General features: G+C 60.1%; 1 protein-coding gene across 3 annotated transcripts in view; it reads left to right on the top strand.

Moving 5' to 3' along the window:
* SULF2 (sulfatase 2) overlaps positions 1 to 22,091 on the top strand; it is a 117,304-nt gene that overhangs the window by 92,036 nt on the left and 3,177 nt on the right. For 2 of the 3 annotated variants that reach the window (XM_058685881.1, XM_058685883.1), the window contains exons 6-17: positions 3,488 to 3,638; positions 4,846 to 5,021; positions 8,600 to 8,728; positions 9,685 to 9,741; positions 10,235 to 10,364; positions 11,737 to 11,929; positions 19,093 to 19,321; positions 19,444 to 19,540; positions 19,944 to 20,038; positions 20,993 to 21,052; positions 21,395 to 21,564; positions 21,741 to 21,883. In XM_058685881.1, the coding sequence (XP_058541864.1) occupies positions 3,488 to 3,638; positions 4,846 to 5,021; positions 8,600 to 8,728; positions 9,685 to 9,741; positions 10,235 to 10,364; positions 11,737 to 11,929; positions 19,093 to 19,321; positions 19,444 to 19,540; positions 19,944 to 20,038; positions 20,993 to 21,052; positions 21,395 to 21,564; positions 21,741 to 21,883 (1,630 nt within the window). Of the gene's footprint in view, positions 1 to 3,487; positions 3,639 to 4,845; positions 5,022 to 8,599; positions 8,729 to 9,684; positions 9,746 to 10,234; positions 10,365 to 11,736; positions 11,930 to 19,092; positions 19,322 to 19,443; positions 19,541 to 19,943; positions 20,039 to 20,992; positions 21,053 to 21,394; positions 21,565 to 21,740; positions 21,884 to 22,091 lie in introns of those variants that run through there. The other variant, XM_058685884.1, reaches the window with a different exon arrangement.

Below are 22,091 nucleotides of genomic sequence, written 5' to 3'. Positions count from 1 at the left end.
GCTTAGCAGTGATATGCCGCAGCCCTGGCTGCGACATTGGGGCGACAAGGACAGGGCACTTTGGAATCGGCCTGAATATTCCGGGCGTTTAATTTTCATTACGATCAGGATGTGTGCCCTTCGCATCTAATTACTTTCTGACAGCGCCCTGACGTGGCTCCGAGAGGATGAGGCGGTGTGTTAACCTCCTGATCCCCCTGGTCTTTGGGGAGGACGGTCGGACAGATGGCGAACTGCGTTCCAGGGGCTGCGGCGCCCAGCTCACCCCTCCGGCCGCAGCACCGCCTGTCTGCACACCTGACTTGCCTGCCCTCCCCCCCCCACCTCCACCCCCACCCCCACCAGCAGCTCCCCTTTGTGGGAGGGGGCGTGGCCGGCTCAGTCCCACCTTGGGGGGGTGGGGTGAGGGGGTGGGCACACCCTGCTTCCGCAGCTTCTCCTTTAAGAGAGGTTCTGGCTTCCCTCCCCCCCAGCAGCCCTGGACGAGGTGGTTTGACATTGCCTGCTCGCTTATTTCCCCTTTGAAATGGAAATTCCAGAAATTGAACATGAGTAACGCCTGCTATTACTTACCCAGAACCACCCCCCTCGCCTTATGAGGGGTCTGTTTGGGAAGGCTCTCTTATCTCCGGGGTATAATCACTTCCTAACTAGAACCAAAACCCAGAAAGTTCTGCAGCTGGGGTATTTAATTATGACAGTCTCGGGGAGTGGGGGGGGCGGGGGGGGGGGGGGGAGAGGGGACAGGGCCCTGCTGGTGGGTCAGAGCTGCAGATCTTTCTGTCGGGAGGCTCCTGTCAGACTGTCACCCACTCAAGTTTGGTGTCGTGTTCTTGCAGTGGTCCCCGTGGGCTCCCGCAAGTGCTGCCTGACGCAGTGCGGCCCCCTCCCCCTGCCCAGGGCCCCGTCCCGCCCCCTGCTGCACACACCTGTGCAAACACACAGAGATGCAAACAGATACACGCAGCAGGCACGCGCACACGTACACAGACACGAAGATACAAATAGGTGCACAGACACACGAAGATACAAATAGATACGTATGCAGGTGCACACGCATATACACACACATACACACACACACACAAAGGTACAGGAATGCGTGTGCAAACGCGGGCACCTATAGACACAGATACCCCCCCACACACAGATACAAAGATACAGATACGCAAACATGCGCAGAAGCACACAGACACAGGTTTACAAACAGATACAGATACACAAATACGTAAACACGGACACAGATACCTACACACAGATTACACAGACCCGTATACACAGGCATATAAGCCCAGATCTACACCCAGACGCGTGCACACAAACGTGAAGACACATAGATGCACAAACACGCGCACACACACGCACGCACGCACGCAAAGACACCCCAACCCCCACCAGCCCCCAGGGCTTCCTTTGAGGTGTGGCATCTGATGGTGGGTTCACAGGCCTTTTATAACCCGTGGGAGCCAGGCTCTTGTGGACAGGGCTCAAAGTCTTGAGCTGAGGCTTTCCCCTCTTTGTTCAGCCAACGGCTGGGCCCTTCAGAAAGTGTGGCTCTCTCCCTGGAGGAGCCTGGCCTTATGCAGGGGACCCGCAAACTGGCATTGGCCACGGGGGCCCCAGGCCCTGCCGCCTCCTGGCTCTGACACCCTCCTCCAAAGGAGGTCTCCAGAGAGAGGCCTTCAGAAGTCATCCCCCCCGCAGACTCTTGACAGACCCACTCCTCCCTGTTCTCCTGTTCTCGAGGGCAGACACCCAGCCTAATAGAACCTAATAGATTCAGGGATGACTGCTCAAAATCACGTCCTGGAATCCGGCCCCTTGGGCCTTCCGGAACAGTTTTCCCACACGGCCAAACGGCTCTGAGGCTGTGTCCGCGCAGCCCTGGCCCCCAGCAGCCCCCTTCGTTCTGCGTGGGGGATGGGCGGGGCGGGGGGGGGGCTTGTTCCTGGGAATGTTCTACATGCGGGTCAGGCCCTAAGCCGGCCCACAGGACGGTGAGGCCTTGCTCTTAATCAAAGGAGGCTGGGGGGCTGGGCTGGATTTAGCGGCGGGAGACCAGCCAGGGACTCAAAGCAAAGTCCAGAAGGAATCTCAAGACTTATGACTCACCCCCCGCCCCCCGCTCTACATAGCAACGGTCTCCATAACTCCTCTCCCCGAATGATATCTGATATTCGAGACGCTGGGGAGGTCCTGGTGGGGCAGGTGAGACGTCAGCGAGCTTTCTGCCGTCTCCGCAGGCACAGCCTCTTCCCTGCGCGCAGCCCCTTGGCCCCTTAATAGCCGGTTTGAAAAGCCTTTTGTCTTCAGGCAGTGGAAACTCCAACTTTATTCTCAGCTTTGACTGGGGAGGGTGAGACCAGACCGGAGGGGACTTTTCTGCTACATCCTCCAGCAGGAGTGTCTTGGCAAAAGTCATGCCCGAGCACTCGTGGATAGGAGGGTCTCTGGACAGGCCCACGTGTCACCGTGGCAGGAAGTGACCATATCCAGTCCTGGAGTTCCGGCCCCGCTTCTTCTGCCTTTGGCAAGTTAGGCCCTCGCTGGGCCTCAGTCTCCTCATTTCTCACGAGGACAGTAAGCACAGCACGCGCCCCTAGGACCCTGAGTGTTAGACGGCAGGAGGCGGTGAACCCTTCGAGCCGGGCCCAGCGCGTGGGAAGCGTAAGTGCCCCGTAGAAGTCAGAGAGTATGGTTCCTTGTCCGGTGATCGTTAGTCCCAGCGGACCCCACTCAGCAGAAATCACGGAGTCCCCTGGCTCCACCGCCTGCTCAGGGAGGCTGTGGGCAGGCCCCCGAACTCCTCTGACCCTCTGTTTCCTCTTCAGTAAATGAGAGAAGAGAGCGAACGGGAAGAATAATTGTGACACACGTACGTCCAGGGGCCCCGTACACGCATGACTATTCTCGACCTAACGTTGTAGCCAACTTCCTTTTTCTTTTCTTTTCTGTTTTTAACCCCAATCTATTGCAAAAGGAAATTCCCTAGTCGTGCCTTAATCGCCATAGCTCGGCAGTTGCCCGGGGTAACTGAAAAATCAACTGCAAGGCTGAGAAATTTGAGTGGGGGGCCTGGCCTGCCGGAGGCTCTGGGCGTGAGCCTCTCCCCTGCTGAAAAAAAGAGCCGTGTGGATTCCGGGGAGCTGTGAGAGGACTCGCGCTCGCCTGTGACTTTGGCCCTGATGTAGCAGGAGGGCTGGCAGGGCCTGACCGGGAGACGCTGCCGTTCTCACCGCGTGGCCCTGGGTCACTTAACACTGGGTGACCCCCGGCCCGCCCACAGGCACAGCACCCGCTGGAGAAACACCGACGGAGGTTTAGCGGAGCCTGTGACCGCGTCACGGCTTCCCCGGACGGGCGCACACGCGGCACAGGAGACTGCTCACCCGAGGCAGGGGGTCTGGGGGCCCCGGGGGATGCGGGTGGGCCCCACGCCCGCCACCCGCCTGACCTGGCTGTACGTTTGACCCCCCCCCCCCCCCAGCACACCGAGCTACAACTACGCGCCCAACCCGGACAAGCACTGGATCATGCGCTACACGGGGCCCATGAAGCCCATCCACATGGAGTTCACCAACATGCTGCAGCGAAAGCGCCTACAGACCCTCATGTCCGTGGACGACTCCATGGAGACGGTAGGCCCCGCCCCCTCCGCGCCCGCGGCCACCGTGCAGGCCCCGGAGCCTCCCCGTCCTCGCCCGGCTCCCGGCCTGGCCCGACAGGAGTGGAAACGGGCCCGGGGAGGTGGCCTGAGCCGCCCCGACGCACGGCCCTGCCTCCGTGAAACTCCGGTGCGGGATCTGTTCTGTTTGCTACGGCAGCCGCGTGACACGGCAGCTCACGTTCTTGAGCAGCTTAGTTGAGATACAACGCACGTCCCCTACGATTCACTCCAAGTATACAGCTCAGCGGTCCTGATACGTCGGCGGAGCTGTGTGCCCGCCACGGTCAATTCCAGAAGGTTTCCGTTACCCCAGCGGGAAGCCCCGCGGCCCTTCGCCGTCATCCCCCGGGACCCCCTCGCCCTCGGTGCGTAGGCCACCGCTAACTTACGGTGGATTTGCGTCTTCCGAATGTTTCCCGTGAGTCGAATCCCACGCTGCGTGGTCGTCGGTGGCTGGCTTGCTCCACTCGGCATCACGTCTTCGAGGTGGATCCGTGCATGTGGCAGCCCGTATCCACGCTTCCTGCCTTTTCACGGCTGAGTAATATTCCGCTGCGTGGAGATTTTTTTTTTTTTTTTATTTGTCCGTGGCTATTTAAATGTAATCAAACTCAGGACGGTTTAAAGTCCAGCTCCCTAGTCGCACCGGCCGCGGGGCAGGGGCTCAGTAGACACACGGGACTGGTGGCCGCCATGTTGGACAGCACAGGTCCCGACGCTCCGGAAGGTTCCGTGGGACAGGCCTGCCGAGCATCACCGGCACCTGCCCCAGGCCACGGCCCGGCGTCACTCGTTCGTTCGTTCGTTCGTTCGTTCAGCAGCATTGGCCAAATGGCCAGTGCCCTGGGATACAGCAGAGAACAAGGTGACCATAGTCCCTGTCCTGATGGAGCTCACCTTCTAATTCAGGGGACAGACGAGCCACAACCATGCAGACAAGATGGGAGAAGCACTGTGAAGAAGGGGGGGGGGGGGCAGCAAGTGACAGGAGGTGGGGAGGCTGCGGTTATAAACGTGTCCTTCCCGGGGACCCCCGCTGAGCAGCGAGGTGCAGGGAGGGCCTGAAACGGGAGGGACGGCCCGAGAGCACAGGCACCTCTCCGCCCCCCGAGAGGGCCCGGGCGGCAGGGCTTCCGCACCCCTTCCCTGCGCCCCTCACCGGCCCGCCCGCGTTTCAGATTTACAACATGTTGGTTGAGACGGGCGAGCTGGACAACACCTACATCATGTATACCGCGGACCACGGCTACCACATCGGCCAGTTCGGCCTGGTGAAGGGCAAGTCCATGCCGTACGAGTTTGACATCAGGGTCCCGTTCTACGTGAGGGGCCCCAACGTGGAGGCCGGCTCGCTGTGAGTGCATCACGCCCCAGGGCCCCCCTCTTCCAGGGAGACCTCCGGGGCCTCCATCGCCCCCCCCCCCCCGCACCCCCCCACCGGGTGGGCAAGCAGCAGGTGGCCCAACCGCTTAGCCCCAAGCCACTCCCTCGGGCGGCACTTTATTTGGGCAGGCGAGCCTCTCAGTGCCAAGCGAAACGGTGATTATGTCACCCGGGGTGGGTTCCGGCACATTTTATACCCCTGTGCTAGGGAAGGAGAGACCGGGGGCCGTTAACCCGTGAAAACAGATGGTCTGTGGCGGGCAGAGCGCCAGCGAATCGGGGCCGGGCTGCGTGTGCTGCGCCAGCGTGCGGGAAGGCCACCTTGACTTCTGTGGGGCCTGGTGACCCTTGGGGTGGCTCTCAGGGAGGGACCCTGCCGCCCCAGTCGGGGGGTGTTGGCCACAGCACAGAGGGAACCGGTCTCCCTCCCATCCTTCCTCCGGGACCCTGTGGGCCCTCAGCCGGCGCTCTCCTTGGGCTGACCTTGGAGGTGACACATTCTGGCAGGAAACTGCCGCATCTGGGGCAGGGAGCTCTAGAAAGGCAGGTAACCGCAGCAGCAGCTGTTGGAGACCAGCTCTGATGGTTTTTTTGAAATGCAGATAAATTGCCCTTCAGGCGCTTATCTGGCCTGACTTCCATCCCTTGGGAGGAAAGCTCGGTGACAGTTCTAGAAGGTGGGTGTGTGGGTTCAAGGCAAGGCTCCTGGCTCTTTGCCTGCCTGCCTCAACACATTCCTCTCCGCCTTTGGCTCCCAGGGTCCCCACCTGGAAGGAGAGTTAGGATAACAGGGGTGCTGTCCAGTCCTTATTCTGCAGCCCGGGTCTGAGCCGTGTAATTCATGGAAGCATCCCAACAGCCCCGTGGGGTGGATGTTACTGTCACCCTGTCTGCTGAGGCACAGGGAGGTGAGGTTGCCCGAGGGCACGTGACACATCAGAGAAGGAGCTGGGATTTCAAGCCCCGCAGCCTCTCTGTTCCTGCGTCTCTGAAACCTTGAGCCACCCCTGTAAACGGAAAGAATTTGACCCACTAAAGACTCTACAGGCATTGACATGATGGGCTTGGTCAGCTTCAGAGTCTCCGATCTGGTTGATAGGACCCAAAACCATACCCCATGTGGACGAGAGAAAGTGCTAATGTCAGGCTTGGGGCCAGAGGCTGGGACACCTTTGGCTGTACGCAGAAACCAGATAAGACCAAAAGGTAATAATAAGATAAAGGACATACAGGAACTGGGGGTGCCTGGGTGGCTCAGTTGAGCATCCAACTCTTGATTGTGGCTCAGGTCATGACCTCACAGTTCGTGGGTTTGAGCCCTGTGTCGGGTGCTGTGCTGACAGCGCAGAACCTGCTTGGGATTCTCTCTCTCTCTCTCTCTCTCTCTCTCTCTCTCTCTGCCCCTTCCCCACTCATTGTCTCTCTCTCTCTCTCTCAAATAAATAAATAAATAAACTTAAAAAAAAAAAAAAAGAATGCAGGAACTAAAGTAACTGGAAAGTCCAAGGCTCCATTGGCTTCAGGCATGGCTGGATCCAGCAGTCACACAATAATGTCAGGAAGCTTTCATTTTCCATCCCTCAGCCGGCTTCCTTTGAATTGACTTCATTGTCAGGCAGGCTTTTCGCTCATGGTGGCAGACTCACCATGACTTTCAGCCATCCAGTGTAGGAAACCAAACAGTGATTTGAACAGAAGCCTTAAGGTGACTCTCACCAGCGTGACGTGGGTCGCGTGTCCATCCCTGAACCAATCACCGTAGCCAGGGTGATAGAAAACCTCGAGTGACCAGGCCAAAGACATCAGGTAGTGGAATCTGAATGGGGCGGGGCACTGTTACCACCAAGAGGGACGTAGGAAAAGCGATCGTCCCCGTCCCACCCCAGTCCTGGGGAGCAAGCCTGCTGGACACCCCTCAGGCCACCTCAGCTGCTCGTTGCCAACATTCGACGTGGCGCCTGCTTGCCCAGCAGTCTTCCCAGCTCCCCCTGCCTACAGGTTACGTCGTTAGGCTTTACTCTGGCCTCCCAGCCCTCCTACCAGGCAGCCGCACCCCGCACCTGGCTACCTGTCCAGGGTTCACAAGGTGCTGGGCTCCGGAGGAAGGGGTCAAAGGCAACTGAAACCCTAGGACCCCGACCCTGCCCCTCAGCCCCAGGGGATGGGGTCGGGACCCCCAGCCACCTTGATGGAAAGTGCTCTCCCATGGTCGTCATTCCTGCGACAGGGGCCAACCCCTGTGTTGGGCACATCCCTGAAATCACTTACCACCACGCCGGGCACACCACCAGGTAGAAACAGGAGACGGGAGAGGTGACAGATGTCTGGCAGAGATACATAACGAAAGTCACTAAGCGAACACTTATTGAGCACCTACTGTGTATTCTAAGTGCAGAAGTGCTAGGGATACAGAAGGGAGCAAGACGGATGGAAGTGTCTGTCTTCCAGTTGGGTTCTAACTGGGGACTAGACAGCCAGATGAATGACTAAAATAGAGAGTAAATGGGGGTGATACGGCCTCAGGGAAGGGACAGGAGCGCCGGGAGGGGTCCTCAGGAAGGACCTGGTATTAATCTACGACGCAATAACAAGTCGTTACAAACCCGGCGAGTGAAAAGAACGCACGCGTCCCGTCTCGCCGTGTCTGCGGGTCACAAGTCTGGGCCCAGCCTGGTCGTCCGCTGAGGCTGAAAGCAAGACAGGGCTGGAAGTCTGACTAGGGAAGGACCGGCTTCCCCACTTGACGAGGTTGTTCAGGTGCAAGCCGCGGACCTGACGTCACACAGCCCGCCTCCCAGAATGTTTGCCAGGCGTCCTCGCTGGGGGTGGGTGACCTTCAGAGACGGCCAGGGGAGACAAGTAGACAGCGGAGGGACAGCCGGCAGGATGAAGCCGTATGTCGGGTAACATAGCCACGCTGGGACGCGTCATCGCCCTTGCCATTGGTTTGGCCCACCCTTGAGGGGAGGGGATCACGCAGAGGTGTGACCACCGGAGGGCAGGGATCACGGGGTCTGGCCCGGGCTGCCTTGGTAATTGCTGAACAAAGAACTCAGGGGTTGGGGGCAAGTGCTACCCTGGCATCTGGAGGAAGAACATTCCAGCAGAGGGAACAGCAAGAGCAAAGGTCCTGAGGCCAGACACCTGCCTGGCCAAGAATAGCAAAGGGCCAGTGTTTGCCTCAGAGGAGGTTCGGAGACAGGTCTGGGGGCAGGACCAGGGTCTACAGCGGCTCCTAAAGGCGGGTGTCCTTTGTTCAGGCGGTGGGAGGCAGGGAGGGCACTGCCAGCCGAAGTAGCCAAGTGGAGGCCCGTTAATCCGGGTACCCGGCGGCAAGTATGGAGTGCGCAGAAGGTGGGGCTCGGCTGAATTGGGGCCGCAGAAGGGGGCCCGGAGGGCTGGGGTGCGGGCGAGTGAGGAGATCACCGCTTCCCCACCCTCGGGGCGTGAGCCACGGGCGACCTCCGTCCCTCCAGCCGCCCTTCCCCCAAGCGAGGCTGGGCCACCACTGCCCGGGTGGCCGAGCCCTGTTCTCCCCGCCTCCCTCAGGAACCCCCACATCGTCCTCAACATCGACCTGGCCCCCACCATCCTGGACATTGCAGGTCTGGACATCCCCTCGGATATGGATGGAAAGTCCATCCTCAAGCTGCTGGACACGGAGCGGCCGGTGAATCGGTGAGGAGGGGGACTTGCCCTTTTGATCATCACAAGACCCAGTGAGGCAGGCGTTACTAGCATCCCGTTCTGCCGGGTTGGAAACCGGACCCCAGAGAGAGCAAGCGACTGGCTAGAGGTCTCTCTGCAAGTCTGGGCGTCGAGGTCTCCCGGTCAGAGGCTCTGACGCCTCCTCCCCGAGCTCGAAGGTTTCAGTGCCCGGTGGGACGATGGGAACATGTCCCCAGGTGTCCCGGAGGCAGAACGGGGAACAGTGACGTGAACAAGAACAAAAACCAGTCCGGTGGGGAGGTGTGCGGGGTCTGGTGGGGACGGGAAAGGAGGACACGGCCACCGGCGTGGTCACGGCGACATCTGGTGGCCGGCACCGTGACTGCCCTCCGGGTTGACGGCCCCAGAGTGCTGACGGCGGAAGCCCCTGCTTGCGCCCGAAGGCAGCTCAGCAGCTCCAGCCGTGCGGGGTGCCGTCGCCTGCTCTCTCGGGGGACCACCTCCACTGAGCCTCCTCCCTTTGTGAGGTGTTCTGAGCTGTACGGGTACAAAATGGGCACATCTGGGGCAGCAGTTGGGGCACTGGCTTGGGAGCCGGGACCCCTGGGAGTCGGGGGCAGGATGGAACCTTCTTCCGGCAACCCGAGCCTCTCCCTGGGACGTTGCAATAGAGTGAGATTGCATGAAACCCACACTCAAATTCACCGCCCAACTGTAAAGGATCAAAGAAGAAATCCCCCCCAAGACCTGACAAGCTTAGCCCCCCTCCGGCCACTTCTGCCCCGGGGGGACCCTCAGACCCATATCTCCGCTGTAGCTCAGCTCAGTGTGGGGTGTGAGCACCCAGGCCCCTCCTGCGTCCAGCTGGGCCCACGCACCCCAACTATCCCTGCTTCCCCGAGATGGGGGGACGTGGGAGGCTTCCACATCGATGGGAAGGTGAAAGTGGGCTTTTTTTCCTCCAGGTTTCACTTGAAGAAGAAGGTGAGGGTCTGGCGGGACTCCTTCCTGGTGGAGAGAGGGTAAGTGCCAGGTCCCGGAGGCCCCCTCGCCCCCCGCCCAGGGCATTTGAGGGCCCCCCACCTGCCCATCCCAGGAAGCTCCTGGCAGTGTCCCTGCCCCCTGTACCGGTGGCATCGAAGATCTCACTGCCGGGGCAGGAGAGAGACCACAGCTCTTACTATCCCTGCTCAGATACGTGTCCACAGCCCCCTAGACACATAGGAAGCCCGTTCACTGTCCCCGGGCCTCGTACGGAATTTGAGTCTGGAGGCCACGTGGACCCTTCAGACCTGTGCTCCTGCCCGTGCGACGCTCTGAACGTTTTCTCACGTGTTGCCGACTCTCCTGCAACTTGGGAGGCTTCTTGGCGAATTCCCATTTCTTAAGCCTCGTAACAGTCCCTGCACCCTCCGTGGTGACGTCACACGGGCTGCGTGGGGTCCGCCCCCCGGGCGGGCGCGGGCTCCTTCCGAGCGCAGCGGCCAGCCGCGTGTCCCGCTCTCTGCCCCACAGCAAACTGCTTCACAAGAGGGACAACGACAAGGTGGATGCTCAGGAGGAGAACTTCCTGCCCAAATACCAGCGCGTGAAAGACCTGTGTCAGCGGGCGGAGTACCAGACCGCGTGCGAGCAGCTGGGACAGGTGAGGCCGCGTGGCTGGTGCCCTGGGGACTCCTGCCCTCCGTCGTCCCTCCCAGGGGCCGGCCCTCCGCGCTGCAGCCCAGGCCGGGGCCTCCTCCCTCCGGCCCGCACAGCCAGTGAGGCCGGCTTTTCATTTATAGGAGCACTAGGAAATTGCCTTTTTAAGTAAATATAGGTGTTTAAAAAGTGAGTTGATTGCGAGGGAAAGATTAAGAAAATTACAACCAGATAGTATTTAGAGACAGCAGGGGCTGTGAGTGATGTTGGAAGAGTCTGAACTTGGCTTTTCTGAGGCCTAGACGGCCGGGGGAGCTGGGGAGGGGAGGGGAGGGGAGGGGAGGGCAGAGGAACTGAGAAGCAGGCAGGGCAGCCCGGCTCAAGGGGTGTGGGGCGTGTGTCCCTGCCTCAGTCTGCCGGCTGGTACTTTGAGCCCGCCGCCCCCCCCACAGTAACTCGGGCCTGGAGATGTGTGCCCACTGCGCCCATAAGTACGAGTAAAACCAGGGCCTTTGGACCCCATTGCTCACCATAACCTGTGGCCTTCCAAGGCCGAGGCCGGGCTGGGTGCGTTTCTCACAAGCGGGGGCGGCTCCATCTTATCGCCAGACTCAGAATGAGGCCCATCCCCGTGGCCGTGTCCCCACCCCGTTTGCTCGTAAGCCCCAGACCCCTCCCTATGCTGCGGAAGCCAGTCTGTGCCTCGGGACGAGAGCTTTGGGTCATGCCGGTCCCTTCATTGCCGAGCGCTGATCCAGGCCCTGGAGCGATGGCCCTGAATGCCCCCAGCTGAAACCCCTGGCCTCCCGGAGCTGCGTGCTGGGGACATCCCAGAAGGGCTCCAATTTCAGTTCCGAGCCACAAGGAGTGAGCTGCTGAGCCAAGGGCCCTTGTCCCCCCGGAGTGTTGGCACATTCCCCCCCTTTGCACATCTGTCCCCCGCCCAGACGGGAGGTCGGGCGGTCCCAGGGCAGCGGCAGGCATGAGCATCTTCAGAACAGATTATCAGGGCGCACTGCTTTACCCCAAAGGAAGAGAGCGCTGGGGGTGGGGGCTGGGCCCTGGACCAGCTGGGGGAGGCATCGGTCCGGAGCCCCAGCTACCGCTCCGGGGCCTCCCGGACCCCAGCCTCAGCAGCCACCCCCTCTCGCCAGCCCGGTGCCTCCCCTGGGGGGCCTCCCTGTGACTGGGGCTCGTGCCCAGCCACCAAGTGTCGGCCCTGGTGCCCCTTCTGTGCTCCCCCCACGACAGACGTGTGTCTGTGGGGCACCGAGCAGCCAGCGGCGGTCGCGGGGCCCCAGCGAGGGCGGCGGGGAGCGGGACGTCTCCGGGGCGCTCGCGGCCGCGGAGCCTGAGGCCCTCGCCGTGTCTCGCAGAAGTGGCAGTGCGTGGAGGACGCGTCGGGGAAGCTGAAGCTGCACAGGTGCAAGGCCCCCGCGCGGCCGGGAGGCAGGGCCCTCTCCAATCTGGTGCCCAAGTACTACGGGCAGGGTGGCGACGCCTGCCTCTGTGCCGGCAGCGACTACAAGCTCAGCCTGGCCGGGCGCAGGAAGAAGTTCTTTAAGAAGAGTAAGTGTGGCGGCCCCGGGGGCGGGGGGGGGGGCGCGATCGTGCCTGGGGAGCCCCGTCCGTGCGTTCACCCAGCCCCACAGACACGGATGCCAGTGCCCGGCGGCCCTCCGGGACGAGACTAAAGGGGGGAAGGCCATTTGGTAGCGTGCCGAGAGCAGGAGCTGAAGCAGGGGAGAGGGCGGCGGGAGAGGGGCCCCTCAGAGCCCTTCCTCTGAGACGAGAAGCCACGGGATGGTTTTGAGCGGAAGAGCCGGGATCAGATTTGTGTTTTCAAGGGTTCCTCCGGCAGCCGATGGGATGGGGGCTCGGGCCACGTGAGGGGACGGGGGGCTGGAGCAGGAGGCCCGTCAGGAGACCGGGCGGAGGCCTGGCGAGAGGCCGTGGTGCTGGGACCGGACAGCAGTGGGGAAGGAAGCAGAGGTTGGGCTCCGGACGGGAGTCCCCATTACTTGTGGATCCCATGTCACAGATTCACTCGTAGCCCCCCAAATCAGTACGCGGGGTGCTTTCTCGGGTGTTCACGGCACGTGTGGGGAGGCAGAACTTCTTGAGTCCCCCCGGCATGCACGTTCCCAGCTGAGGAGGACTCGGGCTTCAGCTCTCGTGCTGCAGGCAAGTCCTTCGCCCGTGCGTTTAGCGCCACGGTTCTTGATGCTTTTGCACGGAACTTGGTGCTTTTGCTTGGCGGCTTCACGAGTCGCCGCGGCCCCCGAGCCTGGTGCCGAAGTGCCACGGGGTTCGTAAGTACGGGAAGGCCGAGCGGCACCCCTAGGAGAAGACACGGGGGTCAGATGAGCTTCCTGCAGGCACGAGATTCCGTGCTGTTGGCCTTGAGTTCGGTGGTAAAGAAACCACACTATATATTAAACGGGAACACGCGTAAAACAGAGCCTTGGGCCGAGAGTGGACCAAAATGTCGTGACCGGAGGCTGGCGGGAACCTAACCCCGTGTTTCCCCTTGGGAGCAGTGCTGCGGTATCGGCCAATTCAGGGTTCAGGTGACCTCCTAGAACAGCCTCCAATAATGAGAGTCGACTGTAGTGTGGACGAGTGAGGAAGAGCCCCCATCCCAACGGAAAGAGCCGTCCCAGACTTCATGGCTCGCTCCCAGCAGGGGCCGAGGAAGGACAACGAGCAGGCAAGGTGGAACCCAAGTCCCCTTGGATCCTCCTGCAAAACTCCCGTCACTCTGGGCCAGTCACGGCCCCATTCCGAGGTTCAGCTCCCCCTTGAAAGAACGCCCCTGTGCCTTGAACGTGCTCAGAGGCCTGGGTCTCTGGCCAGAAGTGTCCCCTCCAGAGCTGGGCAGTTTCCCACGCCACCCACTCCTCTGGCCCCCCGACCCAAGGACAGCCAAGCCACTTAGGTTGTAGTTCTGAGGTGTTTTGTGTTGGTTTGTTTTCTGGGGCAAAACACACATAGTTTATCACTCTAACCATTTCTAAGTGCACAACGTGGGTGTGTGACCGTCACCCCCATCCACCCCCCGGAGCTCTGCCTCACCTTGCCCGACCGAAACTCTGTCCCCATGAAACTGTAACTGTCCCTCCCCGCTCCCCTGCCCCGGCCACCTCGCTTGGCCTTTCCATCTCTGTGCGTCCGACCGCACTAGGGACCTCGTGTACGTGGAACATGCCGTGTCCTCCCGAGACTGGCTCTTTTCACTCGGCACGACGTCCTCAGGGCTCATCCAGGGTGTAGCCTGGGTCAGAACTCCCTTCCTTTTTCAAGGCTTGAATGGTGCTCCCGTGTTGCCAGTTAGAGGTGGGGGGTTCGGTGGTCCCCACAGCCCCCTCCCGCCCGCCGAGCCTCGGCAGAGGACGCCCTCAAAGCGAAGCAGGGGGCTGCCTCTGTGCTCCTGCCTCCAACAGCACTTCCCCTGATGGCCCCCCGTCACGTTGCCCCTCAGGCTGCTTCGTGGCTGCCGAGTTAATCTTTTGTAGCCGAACAAGACGACTGGCTTCCAGATTGAATTACGCAGCCGACGTCTCCTCGCTTTGGCCCACGGCTCGGTGCATGATCTTTTTTTTTTAATTTTTAAGTTTAATTGTTTATGAGAGAGGGAGACAGCATGCGTGGGGGAGGGGCAGAGAGAGAGGGAGACACAGTACAAAGCAGGCTCCAGGCTCCGAGCTGTCGGCACAGAGCCCGACCCGGGGGCTCGAACTCACAGGCAGGGAGATCGTGACCCGAGCCGAAGTCGGTCGCCTAAGTGACTGAGCCACCCAGGCGCCCCCATGATCTTTAAACAATATGAGAAGCTGGGACTCAGTTAAGCTTCCCCTGCACCGCCGCCCCCCGCCCCTGTTAATGCTCAGAGGAAAGAAAATGCACCCAGACAGCCGAGACTCAAGTCAGCCCAGGTTCCCACGCGAGTTCGGCATAACGTCCAAGTCCTGTCTCAGGTGTACCTCGCGGCAACCCGGGGACCGAGGCGGGTGACCCTCCTTAGGATGGACAGGAAAGCCCGGGTCACGCAGCCAATTTGGGGGCCCGAGCCTCATCCCCTGGCCCCACGTTCTTCCTCCTGCCGGTGCCTCCAGCAAAGGCATCTCCTGACCCCTTGTGAGCAGCCGGCCCAGAGCAGGCTTCTCAGCCTCCCGGCAGTTTGGCCCCCAATATGGAGACATTCCTGTGGCTGTCGCAGCTGTGTGATGATGGGGGGATGCCCCTGGCCCCTGGGGGTAGACCCCAGGGATGCTGCCAAGCCCCCTGCAACACACAGGACAGTCTCTCCCAACAGAGGAGTATCTGGCCTGAAAAGGTCAGCAGTTGTGAGGCTGAGAAGCCCCAGTTTGGAGCAGCTCGGACCCCAGCGCGCCTTGGTCCACGGACATGCCAGCTGTGGTGGGAGGAAGCCAGGCGATGGGCCCAGGCGGCCGGCGGGCGTTCGCGTAGGCTCCCGGTGAATCTGCAGCCCTATCACGTGCCAGCGGCCGGAAGAGATGCTGATCGGGCCTCATGGAGGAGACGAGGTCCGGGAAGACCACTTCCGTCGGTGAAAGATTCGTGGAGGAAGTGAAAAGAGTGACGTGACCAGGAGGGAGAGGGTGGGTGGTTGGCGGGCGTGTAAGTAAGAGGTTGAGGCTCTAGGTCTGGGAAGAAGGAGCACGAAGGCCCTGTGGGTCCCAGCCCCGGAGAGCCCTGGGGAGGCGGATGGGCCCGGCTTGCGACCTTGGACGAGGATGTCACAGCTGCGGGGTCCCCGGACCACAGAGCGGCCGCTCGATGCCAGCTTCCCGGTGCTGAGAAAGTTACCGGTTCCGTTCGCGTCACCCTGCGACACAGCCCTGTAGGGCAGGGACCGTCGTGGGAACACAGCTGCTCAGGAGTTAGCCGCATTGTCCGCGGGCAGGCATTTGCTCAGCACCGGCACCCGACGGTCAGATTCCAGAGCCGATGCCCTCGGCCACGGGGTTACCAGGCCCCTCCGTGCCCAGCACACGGGGTTGGGGGGAGGGGCCCCTGTGGGAGCATGGAAACAAGGACCGCTAGGGAGACCAGGAGAGCGAGCGGCGGGGCTTCAAGTCCAGGCAAAGGTTCACACAGGGGCCAGCAGCCTTGTCCGTAAAGAACCAGAGAGCAAATATTTGAGGCTTTGCAGGCTCAACAGTGTCCCTGTCGACCTCTCAGTCCTGCCTCTGGAGCCAGGAAAGAGCCCTGGGCTCGGTAGCTTATTTACAGACCCGGGCAGAGGGCCAGACTCGGCCCTTAGGCCACAGCGTGGGGAATCTTTGGGTTTCTGGCTGGGGCTGGAGGTGGGAAGATACAAAGCACTTGATTCCTGCACAAGCAAGACAAAAGGGGCACAAAGGACCCGGTGTGTGTCTGTCTCACGGCCGTCGTGGGCAGGCGTGACCTCCCACAGGGACACCGATTCAGATTTTGTGCATCACGGGCCCAGGTATCGTGGCCTCAGGGAGACTTAACCCAGGGAGGAAAGGGCCACGGAGGGGGCTGCCTGGGGCCAGAAAAGGCCCAAGGTTGTGCTAAGAGATGCCTCTCCTGGATCTGGGCCCCCAGATCCCTTGGCCCAGGTAATTCTGATAGAAGGAGTCTGAGAACTGAAAGATAGAAACATCTGCCCCAAGGGTGGGGACAGCAGGAGCAGATCCTGGAGCCCAGGGCCCCGGGGCCACCTGGAGAGGGAGTCCCATCCTGGGTTCTTGGAGGCCACCGCCACCCGCCTCCAGCCCAGTTCTTGTGCCTTGGGCGCCACCTGGTGGCCATTTGGGGAACCCAGCAGAGACCCGGGCCGTGCGGAGCTCTAGGCCTTCTCCAAAAAGATGTGCGTTTAGACCAGTGGGGTTACAGTCGTGAGGCGTGACAGAGCCAGACCTGAGGGACGGAGAGGAGACCGCCCGTCTAAAGGGGCGGCCTCAGCTCCTGCCTGGGCCTACCGTGCAGGTCTGTGGGCGCCATGCAGGCAGGCACTTCTTTGTGGTTTTCTCTTCAGAAGCTGGAAATCTGCACTCCTGCATGACCACCACCCCCGTTTTTCTCAAGTGTTAGCAACGTGATCAACTTTGTCTTTTAGGGGCACCTGGGTGGCTCCATCAGTTGAGTGCCTGACTCTTGGTTTTGGCTCAGGTCATGATCCCAAGGTCCTGGGATCAAGCCCCACATCGGGCTCAGTACTGAGCATGGAGTCTGCTTAAGATTCTCTCTCTCTCTCTTCCTCTGCCCCTCTCCCCTACATGCGCTCTCTCTCTCTCTCTCTCTCTCAGAAAATAATTTTGTCTTTTAATATATAGAAGATGCGAGAAATCCGGGCTCTGGCTTTAGCCCGCACACCCTCAGTTTTCAGTCGTTGACTTAGAACATGGAAAGATGCCGCGGAACCCCATGTCGCTGCCTGGCTGGGGACAGCATCCAGCTCACTGCTGGCCAAACAGAGAAGCTAAGAAAAGCTGAGAAACCTCCCTACGCTGCTCTCTCTTCTATCCAGGAGACCGCCACCTAGCTTTTTTCTTTTCCGATTCAAATTAATGGGGTTTCTTTAGCGTCTCTGTTTCTTCTTGAGGTATAGTTGACATAGAACATCGTGTTAGTTTGGGGTATGAAGCATAACGATTCGATATTTGCCTCCGTTGCAAAATGACTGTAAGTAGCTAATAGCCATCGTCGTACAATTACAAAAACTTTTTTTCTTGTGATGAAAACTTTGAAGATCTGCTCTCTTAGCAACTTTCCCGTAGGGTACATCCCCAGGACCTACTTGTTTTATAACGGGAAGTTTGTACCTTTTGACCCCCTTAACCCATTTTGCCCACTCCTGACCCCACGCCCCCCTCACAGCCGCCAGTCTGTTCTGTGTATCTTTGAGCTCGTGCTTTTCTTGTTTGGGGTTTATTTTTAGATTCCACGTAGAAGTGAGATCAGGTGGTATTTGTCTTTCTCTGACTCGTTTCACTTAGCATAATACCTCACGAGGTCCGTCCATGTTGTCGCAAATGGCAAATTTTGATCCTTTTTTATGGCTGAATAGTATTCCACCGTGCACACCCGTGTGCACACACACACACACACTCCACGTTTTCTGTACCGTTCTTCCATCAACGGACCCAGGCTGTTTCCGTGTCTCGGCCGTTGTAAACAGTATGCAGCAAAAAGGAGGGCACTGTGTTAGTGTTTTCGTTTTCTTCAGAGAAAACTCTCAGAATTGCTGGATCGTATGGCAGTTCTGTTTTTAGTTTTTGAGGACTCCCCATACTGTGCTCCACCAACTTACATTCCCCCCCAACAGAGTTCCCTTTTCCCCACATCCTCGCCATAGTTGTTATTTCTGGTCTTTTTCGTGATAGCCATTCAAACAGGTGTAGAGCCATATCTCCTTGTGGTTTTGATTTGCATTTCCCTGACGGCGAGGACCTTTTTATGCACCTGTTGGCCATCGGGATGTCTTCTTTGGAAAAAGGCCAGTTGAGGTCCTCTGTCCGTTTTCTAATCAGATTGTTTTTGGTTTTTTGTTATTGAGTTGTGTAAGTTTTTATACATTTTGGCTGGTAACCTCCTTCTTATCAGTTTTTTATCCTAAATGGCTGGCGAGTTTTGTCAAATGCTTTTCCCGCACCCACTGAGCTGATCACACGATTTTCCTCCCTCATTCTGTTAAATGCAGTGTATCACATGGCTTGATTGGCAGATGGTGAAACATTCTCGCATCCTGGGAGTAATAGGCCACTTTATCACGGTGTAGGATCCTTTCCATGTAGTATTGAATTCGGCTTGCTGATATTTTTGCTGAGAGGTTCTGCATCTGTGTCCGTGAGGGACGCTGGCCTGTAATTCTCCTGTCTTGTGGCGTCCTTGCCCGTTTTTGGTGTCAGAGTCATGGTGGCCTGTGAAATGAGTTTGGACGTGTCCCCTCCTCCTTGGTTTCTTAGAAGAGCTTGAGAAAGGCTGGTATTAATTCTTCTTGAAATATCTGGTAGAAGTCACCAGTGAAGCCATCTGGCCCTGGACTTCTCTTCATTGGGAAGTTTCTGAGGAACCGATTCAGTCTCCTCATTGAATGATTTCATATCCACATCTTGTCTTTTCATTTCTTTTTTTTTTTATTGAGGTAAAGTTCACACACCAGAAAATTTACCATTTTTACAAACCTAAAGACTACCGTTGTTTTAAAAGTTTGTAAAATTGGTAAAGTCTACAGAGTTAAAGTCTACGACTCAGAAGCATGGAATTCAGAAGCGTTTACAGGGTGGTGTATCACTGCCTCGATCCAGTTCCAACACCTTCCATCACCCGGAAAGGGAACCCCATTACTGCCTTGCCCCCCATCCCACGGCAGCCATTAAGTTGCTCTGGGTGCCTATGTCTTTACCTACTCTGGACATTCCAAACAAATAGGCCCACACGACAGGGACCTCGCACGTGTGGCCGTGTTCGCGGAGCATGACGCCCACCCACGCGGTAGCTTGCATCACGGCTGTGTTCCTCTGTCACCAAACATCCCATCACGCGGATAGGCCGTGTGTGTCCACGCTCAGCTCTTTCTGGGGACTATCCCAGGCCTCTTCCTCCTTAGCCCCGAGCCTTGTTTCCCCAACTGAACCCACGGGGGTCCTTTCCAAGCGTCCGGATCAATAGTCCGCGGCCCAGGGAGCCCAGCCAGCCTGCCCAGCCCCCCTCACCCAGCCACCCGCTGACGCCCACAGAGTACAAGACCGGCTACGCCCGGAACCGCTCCGTCCGCTCAGTGGCCATCGAGGCGGATGGCGGGGTGCACCACAGAGGCCTGGACGACGCACCCCAGTCCCGCAACCTTACCAAGCGGCACTGGCCGGGGGCCCCTGAGGATCCGGACGACAAGGACCCCGGAGACTTCAGCGGCACGGGGGGCCTCCCGGACTACTCAGCCCCCAACCCCATTAAAGTCACACACCGGTGAGAGTCCGGGCGGAGGGCAGGGGGCGGAGGGGGCAGGGGGGGCCTTGGCAGGGACGCCCCCGCCTCGGGCCCCTGGCTCGGCCCCCTCAGCGGCACACGTGACCCCTACTCCCGGGCAGGTGCTACATCCTCGAGAATGACACGGTCCAGTGCGACCTGGGCCTGTACCAGTCCCTGCAGGCCTGGAAAGACCACAAGCTGCACATTGACCACGAGGTGAGGGGGGTCTGGGCAGGGGGCACCTTCTCACCACCACGAACTCGGCAGGGCCACCAGCCACATCCGGGAGGCAGCGAGGCCGGGCCCCGGGAGCGACGCTTCCCCAGAACCTTCGGGGAGGGGGCAGCGTGCTCACCTCACCCCCCTTCTTGCTTTAAAGATGCTCACACGACCCTCAGCCCTTCCGCCAGCCCGGGGGGGGGGGGGGGGGGAGGGGGGGAGGAGACGGGTCCTCCCGGCTCAGCCAGCTCTCGGGAGCCTGGTCACTTCAGCAGGTGGAAGGGACCAAGGACCCCTCAGCAGCCACAAGTGCAGGCGGTGGCTGGGGACCCCACCAGGCCGTCCCTGCTCACCCAGCCCCCCAGAGTTTCACAGCCCCCTTGCCTGCTCTCTGCCCCAGATCGAAACCCTGCAGAACAAAATTAAGAACCTGAGGGAAGTCCGAGGCCACCTGAAGAAAAAGCGGCCAGAAGAATGTGACTGTCACAAAATCAGGTGAGTAGCAAAGAGACCCCGGGAAGGCCCCTAGTGCTCCTGCAGGACCCCTCCTGGTGACACAGCCTCCCCTCTGTGACTCCTCGCATTATCTTTAGATCCCTATCTCCTCCCTCAGAGCAAGGGGAAAAATCGGTAATAATTCAGGTGCCCGTTGTCCCCTCTGGGCCGACACCACCGCCCTCAGGTGGCCAGCCAGACGCCGGGCGTAGGCGCTGTGGTCGGAGGAGCGCGCTCGCTGTGTGGGGCCGGCTTCCGGGAGGGGAAGGAGACTCCGCCCACTGCCCTTCCCGAACAGTCCCGTGGCCCGAGGTGCACAGTGCCAGCTCGGGGAACCCCAGCCGGGGGGGGGGGGGGGGGGGGGCGTCACCGTCCAGCAGAACTGCTGTGATGACGGGCTGGGCTGCATCTGTGCTGTCCGCTAGGGCAGCCACCAACCACACGTGGCTGTTGAGCTCTTGAAACGTGGCCAGCATAACCGAGGAACTGAGCTTGGGGTCCTATTTCAATTGAAATCGCCACAGGTGGCCGGTGGCGCCGGCGCCACACGGCGCATCCGCAGTCTCTGCCACCTTCCGGAAGAGGCTTGCAAAACACGGGTTCCCCTGGGGCTGGCCCTGAGCCGGCAAGAGGTGGGCGCGGGCCTGGGGGGGCCCCCCAACCTGGAGATGATAAGGCTGAAGCCATGGGGAGCCAGGCGCAGCTTCCAGTCCCCGCTGACACCCACCCTGACCTTCCAAGCCTGGCCTGAGGCCTTCAGCCAGGGCCCCAGCTGGCATCTGCAGAAAGGAGCCAGCCAGCCAGGGAGCTGCCGCGCTAGGGATGGTTTCCACCCCAGTACTGCCCCCAGAAAGTGGGACGGGGACCCCAGGGCACCGCGGTTTGCACGCGCGCACGCACACACACACACACACACACACACACACACACATGAGTTGCCCTGGTCTGTTACAGTTACCACACCCAGCACAAAGGCCGCCTCAAGCACAAAGGCTCCAGTCTGCATCCTTTCAGGTAAGGGCGGCTTAAGGCTCAGGGGAGCTAATAAAGCGGACAGGAGAGGTCCTGGCCCTTGCTGGGAGGTCAGCACAGCCCTGGAAGAGGCGGGACTCCCAGAGTGGCTCTCCGGCGCCCCCTCGCGGCTGGAGGAGGTGCTGCAGCCCCGCCGAGCAGGCCGCAAGGGGGCCTCAGATCAGCAGTGGGTCGGTCTCGGGTCCTTCGCTTGGGGGCCCCTCCCCGGCTGGCTGCGCATCCGGCTCTGGGCAGGAAGAGCAGAGGCTCGGGGTCACGGCCCCCCAGGAGGCTGCGGGTGGGGGTCGAGGGAGGTGTGAGGGGTGTGGCCCTGTGTGCCCCTAGGAAGGGTCTGCAGGAGAAGGACAAGGTGTGGCTGCTGCGGGAGCAGAAGCGCAAGAAGAAACTTCGCAAGCTGCTCAAGCGACTGCAGAACAACGACACGTGCAGCATGCCGGGCCTCACGTGCTTCACGCACGACAACCAGCACTGGCAGACGGCACCGCTCTGGACACGTGAGCCAGCGGGCAGGCGGGGGCAGGATGGGGACCGCTGGCCCCCAGCCCGGAGCCTCTCGGGGCGGGTTCCCTGACAGCAGGGGCTCCAGATCCAGACAGAAAGAGGCCCGGGGAGGGAGCCCGTCCCAGGCGGGTATTGCTCACTCTGGGCCCGCTGTCCCTTCCCTTGGCAGTGGGGCCCTTCTGTGCCTGCACCAGCGCCAACAACAACACCTACTGGTGCATGCGGACCATCAACGAGACCCACAATTTCCTCTTCTGCGAATTCGCAACCGGCTTCCTGGAGTACTTTGATCTCAACACAGACCCCTACCAGGTACACACCTCACAGGCTGGAGACGTGGGGGGCGTGGGCCACGCAGGTGCCGCAGGGCTGGGCCCCCTGAGGAAGTGACGGTGAATCTTCAAGTCCCACGGGAGTCCCTGAGGCAGAAGTGAGTTCTGAAGGGACTGGATGCACACCGGGGCCCTCTCCCTCCATCTTGCTGCCCCTGTAATCTGGGTCCTATACAGCCTCCCCCTCT

The sequence above is a fragment of the Neofelis nebulosa genome, chromosome 9, assembly GCF_028018385.1.
Source record: "Neofelis nebulosa isolate mNeoNeb1 chromosome 9, mNeoNeb1.pri, whole genome shotgun sequence".
NCBI classification, from domain to species: domain Eukaryota; kingdom Metazoa; phylum Chordata; class Mammalia; order Carnivora; family Felidae; genus Neofelis; species Neofelis nebulosa.
This window is presented reverse-complemented; position numbering and strand designations above follow the sequence as displayed.